This window comes from Rhinolophus sinicus, linkage group LG05, assembly GCF_036562045.2.
Source record: "Rhinolophus sinicus isolate RSC01 linkage group LG05, ASM3656204v1, whole genome shotgun sequence".
In the NCBI taxonomy this organism is placed as follows: Eukaryota; Metazoa; Chordata; class Mammalia; order Chiroptera; family Rhinolophidae; genus Rhinolophus; species Rhinolophus sinicus.
The window spans coordinates 157,172,564-157,188,938 of NC_133755.1; the positions used below are offsets into that span (position 1 = coordinate 157,172,564).

Below are 16,375 nucleotides of genomic sequence, written 5' to 3' on the forward strand. Positions count from 1 at the left end.
TCATGGTTAGCTATACCTTATATACAAAAATGTTTAGATCTATTGGGAGTTCTTAGGATAGCATCTAAGACTGAATTTCCACTTTTTCAATTAAAATGTGTCGAGTTCTTATTAGATGCCAGTCTCTGTGCTAGGAAATGGGAACCCAATGACCTATACAACACGATACTGGCCATCAAGAGACCAGAAGTCTAGCAGAGGGGAAAGACAAGAAAATAATGAGTACCTAATGTGTTCAAGGTGATGCACTGTAGAGGGCGGGAAGATTTGATTCTACATGGAGATTAAGAAAATACTTCAAAGAAAGGGTTTGTGGAAACACCAAATCAGACATTCTAATCAGGGTCATGGTGTTTTCTATATTTAAAATCTCCATATCATAAAAAGGATCTTCCAGAATATTTAATATATAGACAGTTGACTCACATGTAATTGATTTGTTTCTGAATATTATATGTTTATGCAGTAGTGTGGCATTACACTTTTTAGATTTGCTTTTTTGAATGAGAGCCAAAGATTGCTTCATCAAATTATTTTTGTAAATTAAATACGTTATGGATATTTAGGAATGAAAGATACTTGGTGCTTACAGATTTTTGAGTCAATATGTTGATTTAAACAAACATAAATCATAGGCTGTACCAATTATTACAACCAACCAGCAGGCAAAACTTCTTGCTCCCCTGCAGTGTTATAAATTGTATCCTTCCTGATCTAACTCCTCCTGAAATTCTTTGTAGAACCTAAGCTGTCAGCAGTTGCTATGTGTAATTTTGTGGTTCAAAAAGGAGAGTATTTGGAATTACAAACCTACAGTCTTCTAAGTAGACACTAGGTTAAATACATATTTCTGAAGATGAAATATAAAATGGAAATTACTTGGACCACTTTATCTTTCAAGGATTAAGCCTGACATTGCAACATATTAACATGAATGTTAATATGATAATAAAACAGACTTTCTCCAAAATAAAAATACATTAATGTTATCCTTGAGTTCTAAAGATAATCTGAAAGGACAATATGAAATTTGCTTTGAAAATAATGTGTATGAGGATATGGATGAAGGTTGGAGTTTGAAGACATCAGTGATTCTGTAGCCATAGGTGACACACCTGAAAATATCACATACAATTTTGATTTAGTCTGTAGATTACTTTTAAAGGTAAGAAAAATAGAATCCAATCATATCAATATATTAAAATTAATTTGAGCTTTTTAAAAAACGATTTGTCTCTATTAAAACCATCTAAATTGCAAATGGATAACAAGGTGGGGGGCAGACAATTAAAGTATTTCTTGAAGCAATTCCATACAAAGTCCTATGCATCGTTTTTGCACTTCACTTTTTTGGAAATTAACCCTTAATTTGAGGATGTAGAAGAGTAAAATTACAAAACTCATTAACCTAGGATATTAAAATTTGATTGCTGCTTTGCAATCAAAACATTTGTTTTTTAAGTTGAAAACATGATGCTTTTCTCTATGGAAGATTATTGTTTCGATTTTATAGTACATAATGATGTAAAGCACTCCCCTGAAAATAAATTAAAAGTTCTGTTTAACTTATGTTAATTTAAGAAAAATAAAATACAGTTAGAAAAATACATTTGAACATGACTATGAATATACACTGATAATCATTTGAAATGAGGATTATTACAAGTTTTTAAAAATAGTAAGATTCATAAAACTGATTTTTTTTAAAATTGCTGAACATCTTTCCAAAAGTGCCTTGCACTTATTTAATTAAGAAAGGTTTCTGCTACTGGAAAAGTACACAATATATCTAATTTAAAATACAGAAACAAAAGCAAAGCAAAAGAAAATTGAATGTATTTCAAATATATTTGGACTTTTGGTGAACTGAGCTTCAATTTTTCAAGTTTTATCTATAACTACTATAATGTTTACTTTATAGTAGTTACCTGCATTGGAAATATTCAAGTAATTATATAAAGAATGCCCATGTCATTTTTCTACCTCACTTTTCTGTTCCTGAAGAAAACATTATTATTACCTAATACTACTTTCTTTCTTTTAAAATCAAACCAAAATAACTTTGCATCTTACTTGGAACTCAATAAATGTCTATTAATGCTCACCTAATGTGAAAATAATTTATTTTCTGTAGCAGTGTAATGAATTCCCTCCTTTTTTTCTTTTGTTCAACTCTTGCCTGCATATGAGAAATAATTTCACGTTAATGTGTAGCTTTTTTTCCAAATGTTCGCATCCATTTGTTAAATTATTACTTTAAAATCCGTGCATTCTAGTACACTGAACCCATCTTGATATTTATGCTTCTCTTCACATACTTTCTAGGAATGCCTTTTCTCAGCAAAATGAATCTTCTTTGTCTGTCTTTGACTAAATGCAGACCTCTAAAATTTTAATGACAGATGTTTCCAGTATAATGAATACAACCACAAACTCTTTCTTTCCCTTTTCTTCTTTCTCTTTTTGAGCACCTGAAACTTTTAAATTGAAGCGATTTTAATCAACATCAATACTGTGTTTCTGAAATCAAATTTCAAAGTTGGGATCTAAAGTCACAAAATTAATCTTCATGGCCCGCTTCTAGACCAGTTTTGTGAGACACAGCTGCCGCTCTGCTATCTTCTCGCCAATTCACAAGGGAAATATATATTACTATTAGTATTAATAAATGTATTTTACAAGTATTGTTTATAGATTTAGACATATTTAAGTAGGAATTTAGCGACAATTAGAATTTGGAAGTTCCGAGCAGCTTTTTTTGTCTTAGTTTTGCTGAAGCCTTTGGCATAACTGTCAGAAGTAAAATGTGGACATTTCATCGCAGAAAATCTTTAGACCCATCTAGATCACACTTTGGGTCATCTTTGTACAGATTAAAGGAATTCTTGATCAGTTAGTGCTGCATGCGTGGCTCTATGGTTTAGAGTTTGAAACCTGAAACTACACCACCTGGTCTCAAATTCTAGCTCTTACCAGTTCTGTGACAATAGGCAAGTTATTTAACCTCTTTGTGCTTTAGTTTCCTCACCTGACAAATGAAGATGATAATGTTATCATCCTCATATGATTGTCATTAGGAGTAAATGAGTTCTATCTATAAAGCACAGCAAGAGCAGCTGGAATGTATTAAGTACCTTTTAAGTGTATGCTGTTATCCGCTTCCAAACTTGCTACTTCTTGTTGGCTTTCGACATACGTCATGAGGAAGAAATGGAAAACATACTTTATTAGCCTATTCCCAGATTTTGCAGTATTCATTATTAACAAAGTGTGCCTACTTACTCTGTCTAGAAAATAACCCTGTTTTTATCACTCTCTGAGCCTTTGGGAAGAGTCACTATCATGAACATAAGCCACTTTCATATCTGAAAACAGCCTGTTGTGGTGCAGAGATCACGGATTTAGAGCTAAAGACCTGTGTTTGGATCTTAGCTCTATCATCTCCTGCGATGGAACTTACACAAGCTCCTCAGCCCACCCAAACTTTAGTTTCCTAGTATATGAAGTGGATATAGTGGTTCATATCGATCAGAATTGTTTTAATGATTAGGTAAATTTAATTAGTCTAGCACATAGTAAGCTCTCAATAAAAAATGATGTGGTAGTAAATAATTTTGTAGTGGTAAATATAATTAGTGGTCAGCTATAACGATAATATGGGCTACAATATACATATTACTACTAAAAAGTAGTAACCACAATTTATTATTTATCATTATACAAATAATTAGACACTATTCCTTAGGTTATTGTTGCTATTGAAAAATAGGTCAACCTTAAATTTCCCTTTTGCTAGGTAGGAGAAGTAATCCAAGTGTCTTTACTCTCTCTTTCCAACCTTTACAGTTCTCTGAATCTTCCAGCAAATCTTCATGACATTAATGAATGATGGATACTAAATTAATCCCAGAGCTCACTGAGGGAGGGTCCAGTCAATTCTGTTCCTGTGAAAAGAGCATAATCATTAACTGCATGTTTCTGCACCACTTAATTGCTTTTCTAACGGAGTAACCTTACTGACTTGCTTGGTTGGTGGGTAAGCTCTTAGCCCACTATTCTTTTTGCAATATTTGTTCATGGTTGACTCTTCTTCAGCTCTCTTCTTTATAGTTTTCTGCTTGCTTCTAAGTTATTTAGTTGTAACATTCAAGGAAACGTAAGAGGTGTTAAGTAGAAAATAATTTAGTTTATTCCCTTGCTGCTGTGATATATGTAGCACAGTGTTACCCACAAAGGGAAAATATGGTGTGACAAAGTGAGAAGAGGCCTTTCCACTGCCCGCCTCCCCTATTCGCTGTATCTAATAATGACAATAATGTGTGCCAGGCTACGTCATTACCAAGTGGGGATTTTGCAAAAATATACCACCTCAAAGTAGAAATAACATATTGAAGAGTTTTCAAAAGATAGACTTATTGCTGTAGAAATCATCTCTTATTTATGCTAATCTCTATAATTCATTAAAAATTGTTCATGCCTTCAACATAAAAAGCCCAACACCTTATGTATAGCTCTTTAGTGTTTTTTAAGAGCAGAAAATTTATTGAGTGCCTCATTTTTCACCCATCACATGAATATACCCATGGTTTCTATATGTGAATATGCCTCCATTATACTCTTATGCAATCATTTAAAAATATATATCATCTTCAGAAGAATTAACATATAAACTAGTATATCTCTTTGTTATGATTCAGATTAAATGTGCTGAAGGCTGATTTATGATTCTTTTTTCTGTCTTTTGACTATAATATCAGAGTGTGATTTAGGTGAGTTAAAAATGCAAATATGTGTACTGCTGTTTCAACTTTTTAAGGTTGCCTACCTTTAAAAGACAAATTCTCGAGAGAACTAGCTTAGCCAGAGGTTTCTTAGATTAAATTCTCTACAAATGCATGTCCATTTAGAAGCTAAATTAACAAAACTCTCTTCATCGACTTCTCAAGTTTTCTCTTGCATGCCCATGGTAGCTAGAAAAACCCCTAGTTGAACAGTCAGTCTTTGATATCCATTTAGAAATAAAACTCACATGTACTTATTCTTCTACGTAGTGTCTCTCCTTGCAGTCAAAACAGAGCCTTTGAACAGCAGTGAAACCACAACCACGACTGGAGATGGAGCGCTTGACACTTTTACTGGGTCAGGTAAAGCCTTAAGCTCGTGAGTTGTTACACACACATTGGGGTACACATAATTCTCCTAGTGAATAAGCAGCATAAACACCAAGCTAGAAATTCGGGTTTTATAAACTTAGCAATAAATTCACTTATTTTGAGAACTGATTGGCATAAAACGATATCTTTTTAGAAATTATATTTGGAATCGTTTTGCTGGATTTTCGGTTGACAGCAAAACAATCCCCTGGCTTTCTTATTAGAAATAAGCAGAGCTGGCTTCCTTAGTAATTATTTTATGCAGTGTTTCATTTAATAATTAGGTTGTAATAGTTGACTTCATTCCTTCAACTCTCTATTTCAAATGACATAAAACTATGCTCTCCCCAACATTTGAGACGTAAAGCTATCCACTTGATTCCTTCTAAATAACCTTGTTTCCTCTCTGGGTTTAAAAAAATCCTCCTGTGTAAGCAGCTGAGTGACAAGCATTAAAGGTTAATGGGCTGCAGGAGAGCACATGCTGGTTGCATTAGAACCCAGCCTCTGAGAGCCCTCCTTTTACTCAAGTGCTTCAAAGAGAACAATAGCATGTCTTTAAACATCAATCCTTTTTAAATATAAATACCTGATAACTCCCAGGTGGGCACAAAGGACACGCATTCAGTTGACTTAAATAATTTTTTTTTTAATGTTACAATATTTTGTTTGGTTTATTATTTGGTGAAATGACTTTTTTTTTTTTTTAATGTGAGGAGCAATGTGTATAGCAGAGGAATGAACAGTCAACCTAGAAAAATATTTGTGATAATTAAGTCTTGGTTCTGTTACTTGATTTTACATTTATCTATGTTCTTATGTACAAGAATTTTATGTGGGTAAGCTTCATGTAAAACGAGTTGAGGTATACCCTTGAGTATAATGTTATTCTAGCATATATTTGATATTTATAGATACAGGAGATCGTTTCATTAGTTCACATTGATGGGGAGCAGTCACCATGTATTCACATAAATAGTAGTACTCCAAACAGAAAGAAATAATAATTCATACACTCGGAACAGAGACTCATACATGTTAATCTATATCCTTTCTAGCAATTCACTTGCCTCCCAGGAGATAAATAGGTACCAACTAACTCGCATTCTTCATTATTCACCATAACCCTTGTAAACTTCCTGCAAAATAAATGGATATGAATGTATTTTTAAGGAAAGGGATGGGATTATTAAGTAATTTCTGACATACTCAAATAGTATACCACAAGTTAATAGAAAGCTTAATGGCAAAATTGTAGAATGTTAGCTCCAGAAGGAATTCCAGAGATCTCTGATACATTTTACAGACAAGAACATTGAGGTACTGAGCCGTTAAAGTGGTCGAGGTCATACAGTGACGACTTCATAGGTGGTCACCATTATATTAATAACTAGTCGATAACAGTATTCTGATCAGTCCAGGAGTCTCTTTCTGTACTATGCTATTGGAAAATATAAAGATGGAAAAACAAATAGCTGTGAACAGTCATCCTGTCTGGAATTAACACATATTTTCTTTACAAATAGTTTCCCAGTTTTCTTTTAAGAATTATCTAGGGCTACACTAGTCAGTAAAGTAGCCACTAACTATATGTGGCTATTTAAGTCTAGATTATTAAAATTTGGTGCAAGTGAAAAAAAAAAAAAAGACTATCTAGTCACATTAGTCACATTTCAAGTGCTTACTAGCTGCATGTGGGATCTTTTAGAGGCTTCCATATTGGACACATCAGTTAGAGAACATTCCCAACACCACGGACCAAGTTCTTTTGGACAACAGTGATCTAGGACAGCCAGTCTCAACAATAGCACTTTTCAAAAACGGGCTATTTTTTAATGTGGGGTAGGTGTCCTCTGCACAGCGAGATGTTTAGCAGCATCCCTGCCATCTACCCCAATTTGACAGTAGCACACTCCAGTTATGACAACCACAAATGTCTCCAGACATTTTAAATGTCCCCCGGCAAGCAAAATTCCTACTCACACTCCTACCTCCTACCTCACGGAGAGTCACTGATATAAGTAAGGGGTCACAATAATGAAAACAAAACAATAAAATTGCTTGGCACAACCCTCTGAGAATCTGATAATATTCTTTAAAATTTTGGTGTAACTAATTATCAGGACATTTTGAAGATAAGCATTTTTTCTTACTTTCATATACAGAAATGATGGAGTATAATGAGTGGAGGGCTTTGTGTAATGTCTTTTGATTAGTTAAATGGCAATGTATAATACAAGGAACTCGCCCATAGTTTTCCAGAAGTCTTACTGGAAATTAGTCTGCCCTATGTAGGAACCATCTTTACTTTGATCAGCAGAATCTCAACTCTCTTTAGTCAAATATTGTTGTTTTCAGTTATGTGCAGATTTATGTTAGAATAAAATGTGTAAATTTTAGTTAAGCATAAACTTCTCAAGTTTTATGTGAACATGGTAATTTTCTGAGCCAAAGCCTTTATATTCTATATAGAAAATAAACATACAGACATTACTATGAAATGTTAAAGGTTAAGCCTTTATCCTTTTATAGGTACTGTAGTCTAATGATGTCTAGATTCACGTTTTTTTCTGAAATAATTTTGCTCTTTGGCTTATTTAATAAAAGCTGCCATAGTGAATGTTTCTTTTTATTATTTCAAGTCTCTTTGGGAAAACCTTGTGTTTTACAGTCTTCAGAATAACTGATTCGTATAGTCAAAGTCTTCAGTTTGCCAAAGTGAAATTTTATAGAGACAAAGAAACATGGAATTAAGCCTCATTTAACTATATTTCTGGTAAACAGAGTATTCACTATTGTGAATGAATGAATCAAACTGAATTTCCTGTGGAATAACACTATTGCTCTTATATAAAGTACATTTAGTACCCATGGTATGGTAAAAAAAAAAAAAAAAAAAAAAAGCCTGTTCTCATTAAGTTGATTTGAAAGTGTTAAACATTCTTTGAGTTTTTAATAAATAAGTAGAAAATTAATGCTTCATTGATCAATGTATTTTCAAATACATATAGCAAATTCACTTAAATTTTGGTTGCTGAAAATATTTAGAACATAATGACTCTAGTCAGATTCAATGATTTTCAAAATTGATTCATAATATTATTGAAAACATCCTTTCTGAAACCTATAATACAGTTTCCGTACTCAGAGCTTACAGGCCAAATAGCATTTTAAATACATTAAAGTCTACATGTTTATGAAGCAATAGATTACAAGGGCACTTGATAGCATTTTGATATAGAAAAATCTCGTGTTTCATAAAATAGTTAGCAACCTAACCCTATTTGTCACTTTTATAATTCTAAAAGTTTAGCTTCAGAATTATTATGAACAACTTAGAAAGGACAGAGTACTTTGAAGTAATGACTGTGATTGATTAAACTAAACTAATTCCAGTGCTGCGTTGTGTACTACTTTAATCTTTTTGAAAAGTGAATGAACAGCAGATGGCCTAATAAAGACACTCTGTGTGCTTGCCCAGTATGGATTGGCTCTGAAGGAACTGCCTCAACACTTTAGAGTCCATATATTTGCGATACATCCGTCATAGTCAATGCAGATTGTTAAAGGAAGGAGAAACTTCCAAACTTTTGGATATATTCCAGTTTAGGGCTGCATGAATGGGTGAAATATTAGTAGGACCCGGTTTTCACCTTCAAGTTCTTTTCAAAAAAGTACTCTCTCATAGTTTAGAATATATTTGTAAATAAGACTGAAGCTGCATTTTGCAATTATGTTTTTATTAATGTGTCGCACTATCACCCATGCTTGCTATGTGTATATTCCAATTATTACTAGAATATTTTGGACTCTGCATTTTTAACTACTCATCTTATTGGTAAAAAGAAAAATAAATGGAAAATGATAGCATTAGACAATTTGTAAATGAAGTTTGGATCGTCGCATTTTTCTTAATTTTTATTGCATTTTTATTGAAAAGCACTATATTGCCATCATATTTGGAATTTAAAACATAAAGTTTGCAAATTTAAATAAATTACTTTTATATCATGAAAGATTACTTACCTATAATCAAAGATATTTATTCATAACATGTTAATACGTGAGAGCATGCTACTGATTTGAGAAAATAGATGAATGATGGAGGGGAATGATTTGTAAGAAGAATTCATTTCATGCTCTTTGAACAAACTAGAAGCAGTTAGTTAGAGTAAAATGTTTAGGCATCTGTTTCTGTTTAGAAAGTGAATGCATTTTCTTTTTAGAAAATGAATGAATTTTTAGAAACATGTCTTTAACATGGTAATTTCTTCAAATTGGTTTTGTATACTATAATGAAATGTATTTATGAAGCAACCGCTTTGCACTGTTTTTTTGTGTGTGTGTGTGTGTGTGTCTTACAGTAATAACAAGTAGTGGCTACAGCCCCAGATCAGCTCATCAATATTCCCCACAGCTCTATCCTTCCAAGTAAGTGGTCACTCAATTCTTTCAGAGTTGTTAGAACAATTTTCCAGGGTGATCTTTATTAATCTGCATTCGCACAATATAACAACTTTAAATTGGGATGCATTTATGTATAAATGTATTACAGATACTTGGATAGATTAGTTGGATAGATAGATACATAGCCTGTACAAATCTAGAAATAGAGATACACTCACTTTTGTGTGGACAATTCCCTTAATTCTGGACATGTAGGTACATTGAGGAAAACATCAAGCTCAAACCAGAATACAATGACTTTTTCATGAAAATTCAAAAATGCTAAATAATTTAAAGAAAATGTAAATTGATTACATTATGTTCAAACCTCAACACTTTATAATATGTTCCATCATTACAGTATTTTAATTAGATATCAAGTGCTAATAAATACATTTTTGAAGAGTATGTTACTGTTTTTAAAACTAATGCAGTAACCTTATTGAGGACAGGAGTAGAAATTTCAAGTTTGAGTGTATTGGGTGTATATCTGAATTTGGTTGCAATCAGCCAGATGTGTCAAGATTTTGGATTCCTGATTCATACACATTTAAATGTTATTTTCTGCAGCAGCTAAAGTGTCTATTCTTAAGTACAGTCTGGGAATTGAATGTCCATTTGGGAACATTCTATTGAAATGTAGCGTGATACAGGGAATGGCATTCCACAACTTTTCAGGAACTGTCTCCTTCTTTGTTTGTTTGTTTGTTTTAAGATTTTTAGTTCTTGCGAGAGAATTCTTAAAAGGGCTTTTATTGACTTTTGTAGTCATTGCATAGCATTAGGTCACTCATGGTGACTAGAAATATGCTTACAAGCATATTAATTTACTGGCCTGTGCTCCATTTTCCTCATTTACATATTAATTAGAATACCATTTTGGATATAAACAAGAATTACAGATCTGGAAGAAACTTTAGATATGATATCTAAAACTTCTCATTTTACCAGTGAGGTGTAGAGACTTGAGTTTAAATTATTTGTCCAAAGTCACTAGACTGGTTTGTAACAGACCCTGGGCTCCCGACATCCAGACCCTTGACCTTTCCTATATTGTTAAAGTTATATTGTGGATAAAGAAGAGGATGCTTCCTGGCTATTATAAGGTTTCACTGAATCTAAGCTGTCTGAATTAATATGCAGTCTTTGTTGCCACAGTAATGCTATTTTTCTGATATTTAGGCCCTATCCACACATTCTTTCTACACCAGCAGCTCAAACAATGTCTGCCTATGCAGGCCAGACTCAGTATTCGGGAATGCAGCAGCCAGCTGTCTACACAGCCTACTCACAGACAGGACAGCCCTACAGCCTGCCCACTTACGGTATTTCACGTCTTCTCTCTTCTCCTTCTTTGATTATAAGCAGGTAATCCTGCTGGCTAGTAGTTGTATATTCTAAGTTTTGCAACTCAGAATTAAGACCATTTAGTAATTAAATGGTTTGCACGTGCATTTTCCAAACAGATTTGGGTGTGATGTTGCCAGGCATCAAGACAGAGAGTGGACTTCCACAAACTCAGTCCCCCTTACAAAGTGGGTGCCTCAGTTACAGCCCAGGGTTCTCCACCCCACAGCCGGGCCAGACACCTTATTCTTACCAGATGCCAGGTAAGTAGCCACACAGGAAACGCGTTATATGAGAATGGATTCTTTGAATGAGACTCCTTGGCTTCAGACTAGGAGTATATCGTCATAAGGAGAGTTTTCAACATTACCTCTGCTCACACAATTTTATCAGGAAAGACAAAATAACTGGAAAGAAACATGATGAAAAAGAGTTGAATATACATCAAGTAACATGACCCATACCAAATTTAAATACTTAAGTTTAAGTTGCATAAAATTGGCAGGAAACTTGGTCCAAGCAAAGCAATCTCCAAGCCATTCAACATGCCAGCAGTCACATGTTTGGCATCTACTTAAGTGATTTCAAAAATTCCTACAAAAACCAGGATTTTCTTAGTATTCCTTAAGTACACAATGTTGTTTGATTCTATTTAAAATTGAATTAGCACTTTTCTAAGTCCAATTTATCGTCGAATGATTGAGGAATTTTTGTTCATTCTTAAAATCTCTCTCCCCTATTGATACTACATTTCTTAATAGGAATATTTATATAATTTGTACCACCCCCAAAATCCTCCATCTATGATCATTTTAAAAAGTTTTCCTCTTGTTTTTGACTCAAATCAAAAATTGTTTTAAATTACTGTGTAGCAGTTGCAGAAAAAATTTAGTGACATAGTAAAAACATTAAAACCTTGTTCCTATCTAGCATTTTGTCTATATTGTTAGTCATAAATTTGTATTGGATATTTCAGGTCAAGTCAGTTTGGATTGATTACATAATTCTATTGCTATTCAAAACCCCTTGATAAAATAATCAGCTGCCTCCACAGTCTTTCATTTTACTTTGTAACAAGTACGTTCCAGAAAAATGTATTTCTAAAAAATAATCTGCAAAATAAAATGATATTTCACTTGCTTTGGCCCTATTTTTAAAAAATCACTGAATAAATTTCTGGCCTTATAGTAAGTTTTAGAAGGCCTTCAAACTTTAGATTAGTACAATATAAACCCTATTGAGTACGTGCCCTAGTTCCTAGCTCTTTTTGTTCTAACGAAAGGACAGAGGACTGTAAAGACAGGAAGCAGCAAGCATCATCTCTAAATGGGTTCTGTGAGTCTATTTCTTAAGCTAATCCTGTCCAAATAGTTAACTCAGGTAATTTCTGTATGCAAATGCAGTTGATATCGCCATTTGAAAGTTCCAGTAGTCTGGAAGTCATCTCAGTTTCCATAATATTTTATTCTTCGAGTGCTTCTGCACTTCTAGACACTGAACCCTGCAGGATAACTGCAGTTCTTGTTAAAACACTTCTCACATGCTCCTGAACAGAGTTCTACAGGAAAGATGTTACCTGTTGTTACAAGAGGGCTAGAGTTAAGCACATTTTCCTTATAAATCTCTCAACTTCAAATTTCACTATCTTAAGAGCAAAATTAAAAATATATCTCTTTCACTAAATACTGCAAAGTAAAATATTTGTATTCGTTTACAAGAAATACTTCTAAAAATAAATTTTTTCTTTACCTGTAGGTTCTAGTTTTACACCATCATCTACTATTTATGCAAATAATTCAGTGTCCAATTCAACAAATTTCAGCAGTTCACAACAGGTATAGTAATTTTTTATATTTATGCTTTTTATACCTATTTCAGACTTTTGAAGAATAGTTTCAGGTTGCCATATGAGTGCATATTCTCCCAGAATAAGGTTTCTTAAATTTAAAGTTAAGATGGCGCTTCAGGGGAGTAAAAATTAACTATCCAAAACTTAGGGATATGTGTAATTCTGGATATTTTAGGTTTCCTGTTTGCTAGAGATTTGTCTTTTAAACATTTAAGCTGTAGTTGTTTTAATCATTTGGCATGGGATTACAAAATTGATTGCATACTTTCCTATTATCTTAAACATAATTTAGTTTACTAAACATTATTTTTCTTGATAAAAGTTTCATTATGAAAATTAATGAACAAATTAAACTATAATCAATAATTGGATTGTGCTGTAGACTATAAGACATTTTTAGTCCAAAATATAATTTGTTATTAAGCAAAATGCCTCTTGGACTACTGTTGGCTTTTAATTTTTTGTTTAGTTGTATGATTCCTTTTAATAAATGTTGATTCCTACTTTCCTGACTGCTGTAATTTTTTGCTTTTGTCATAGTGCCTGCCTCTAGAAATTGTTTTAGTCTTCCTCTTAATTATATTTTCTGGATATTTATGTGAGTTTTAAAATCTAGCTTGTTAGAATTATGTGTGGAACAAGAGTGATTGTCCCTGAATGAGCTAATCAGGTAGGAGTGAGAAGCATTTCCTACGTATATTGACACTCAGAACCTTTTGTGCTTATTTCCTAATTCTCAATAATGTTCAGAGTAGTTGAGATGGAAGGATAGTTGATTTCCTGCACAGGCAATACATTATTTTACTTTAACATAATAGGTGAACTTTTATGTACCTAAACTGTAAACTATTACACAAGTGCTTGCTCTTTGGATTTACTGAAGATTTTATTAATGGCCTTCTTTTGCTTTTCATTAACAGAAGAAAGGCAAAAATGAAATTTTGATTATTAAGTAGTATGGAATAATAATATGTTTTGTAGGATTAAATTTCAGAATTTGGTACTAGTTAGAAAAATCATTTCTTAAAACAGTAAACATCAGAGCCAGTATGCATATTTTATATTTTAAAAATTGAGAATTTTTGAAAATCCAGAAAGCTTAATTTTACTCATTTATTGATACAGTAGACGTTTAATGAGCACTAACTATTTATTAGATTTTTGATTAGGTATTAGTAATTCAAAAATAGTAAGTCATTGTTCTCTACTCTCTGGAAAGACACAGTCCTTCTGAAGAAACAGGCATGAAAATAATATGGACAGAGGATGGGATATAATGAAATAATAATAGAAATGTACACTCGGCAGAGTGGTGGTTTAAGAGAGAAGCAGACAATAAACCAAAAAAACACATGCGTAAACATAGAATTAGAAAACACAAGGGAAGAGAACAGAATCCTATTTAAAAATATTAATAGGAAGCTGATATAAGTAGGGGTGAATTCACGGAAGGCTTTTGTCTTGAAACAACAATGAGGCCACGTCTTCTCTAAGAGTTAAATGAAGAATGAGGGCCACGGCTCTTCCAGGCATTGAGAGAGCAGCATGTACCAGACCCCTATAAGTGAAAAACTTGGTGTGTCAATGAACTCAAAGCAGCCTAGAGTTTAGCTTGTGCATAAGGGTCTGGTGTGGAAACACGTTTGTGGAGAGAGATAGTGGCCTACACATAGAGAGCCCTGTGGTTTAAAATAAGGAGTTTTGATGCTATCCCAAGCCCAATGGGAAGCTATTAAAGGATTTTGAGCAGGAGAATAGCATTACATAATTTACATTTTGAAAAGATTACTTTGGCTTCAAGAACTTTGGCAAAAGCCAAAAATGGAAATGAGAAGACAAATTAGAAAACCCGCCCATTGGCTACAACAGGAAGTGAAAGTAGCTTGGACCAGGGTGTCAAGGGTGGAAAGGAAGAGAGGCAGAGATCTTTGAGATATGTCTGAATACAAAACGACATTCTATTCACCAGAAGCTAGTAGTCTGGACCTTTCCAATAAGTAACTTCATCTTCCTCTAAGGGCATTAGCCGCCTAATCGAGGGCTTCAGCACACAGATGCTAGTCAGGCTCTCTGGCTTCCAGTTCCAGCTCTGAAACTTGCTAACTGTTTGACCTTGGGCAAAACACTTAACCACTCTGTGCTTTCGTCCCCTTCAGTGTAAAATGGGGATAATGATAATACCATATAGAGGATTGTGAGGCTTAAATGCCTAAATTCATTTAAGGCTTTAGAACAGTACCTAACCAGTAAGCACTATGTAAATGTTTGCTATCGCTATTTTACTCTGAAAAATACATGTGGCTAGGAACTTTGTCCAAATATTGCTAAGAGATTTTTTTCTTGGCTCACGGGCGGTAATGGGTAGCATCAGATCTTGAAATAAACAAATAGAATTTTGACTTTCCTCCATACTACTTAATCCTTTCTGATAAATATACATATTTGCTTTACATATATTTACTTTATACAGAGAATTTCCTCTTCTGGAAACCACATCAAATATGGATCCTTTTCCCTTGGGAACATGTCTTAGAGGATTTTAATCCTGATCAAGGATTTGTTATCATTGACAACAATTTGGGCTAAAACATACTAGATATATTAAACACCAATTGTTACAACAAATTCTTATTTATTGGCTCAATATGTAAAAGGATTTTGAAGGATTATTTAGATCATTTTAAGATTCTTAAAACTTTTAAAATACAAAGCAGTCAGAGGAGTTGCTCCAATGCTTTTTTCCTCCCTCTGTAACAAATGAGGAAAACTAAATGTTTGAAAATCTTTTATTTATCTTCTTTTATTTACTCTCTACTTCTTGCCAAGAAAACGAAATTATCAAGTGTAGCCTAGAAGGGGAACAAAAATCACAATAATGCAGACCGAGGTGTGCATGGAAGTTAGGAGGGGCAGCCACACCTCCTCCTGCAGGTGATGTTAGAAGATGTATGAAAATGATGCTGTGAATAATGAAGTGATTTCATCTCCTTCTCCCCTCAAGTGCATAAGACCCAATGATATAAATCCTTGGATACATAATTATGGGGGCAAAGTGAAGCATATGTAACCTTTAGACAGATTAAAATGTGTGTACTGGACCTGGTTTTTAAAACCATCAGGGTCATTCATGACGATGCATGTAGAAGATGCCCACAAAATTGTTTCTGCTCATTAGAATATCCTCAAAGCTATGGACTCACATTTCGATTTAGCATAGCTATTGCTTTTCTTTCAAGCATGCTACAGGGTAGTTTCTCTTTCAAGCACACCCACATCTCAATTATCATTTCAGGATTATCCATCCTACACAGCCTTTGGCCAAAACCAGTATGCACAGTATTACTCAGCATCAACGTATGGAGCATATATGACATCAAATAACACAGCTGACGGCACATCGTCCTCGACCTCTACCTATCAGCTGCAGGAGTCTCTCCCAGGACTGACTAGCCAACCAGGTACAGATCTTCATCCAGGTGAAACACTTTTATCTGCTTTACTGTGTCTAATAAGATGGAGAAAATGCACATTGCAAAAACAAGGCTGAAAGCTCCCAGACAGTTATGCTAACATTTAATCG

The 16,375-nt window shown here is 33.7% G+C and overlaps 1 protein-coding gene across 18 annotated transcripts in view; it reads left to right on the plus strand.

Annotated features, from left to right (window-relative positions):
• Positions 1 to 16,375, plus strand: part of EYA4 (EYA transcriptional coactivator and phosphatase 4) — a 286,539-nt gene that overhangs the window by 225,670 nt on the left and 44,494 nt on the right. For 11 of the 18 annotated variants that reach the window (XM_019732796.2, XM_019732792.2, XM_019732795.2 and 8 more), the window contains 6 exons: positions 5,052 to 5,144; positions 9,518 to 9,584; positions 10,782 to 10,924; positions 11,066 to 11,209; positions 12,702 to 12,781; positions 16,088 to 16,271. In XM_019732796.2, coding sequence (XP_019588355.1) covers positions 5,052 to 5,144; positions 9,518 to 9,584; positions 10,782 to 10,924; positions 11,066 to 11,209; positions 12,702 to 12,781; positions 16,088 to 16,271 — 711 coding nt within the window. Of the gene's footprint in view, positions 1 to 5,051; positions 5,145 to 9,517; positions 9,585 to 10,781; positions 10,925 to 11,065; positions 11,210 to 12,701; positions 12,782 to 16,087; positions 16,272 to 16,375 lie in introns of those variants that run through there. The other 7 variants (XM_019732790.2, XM_019732789.2, XM_019732800.2 and 4 more) reach the window with 4 other exon arrangements.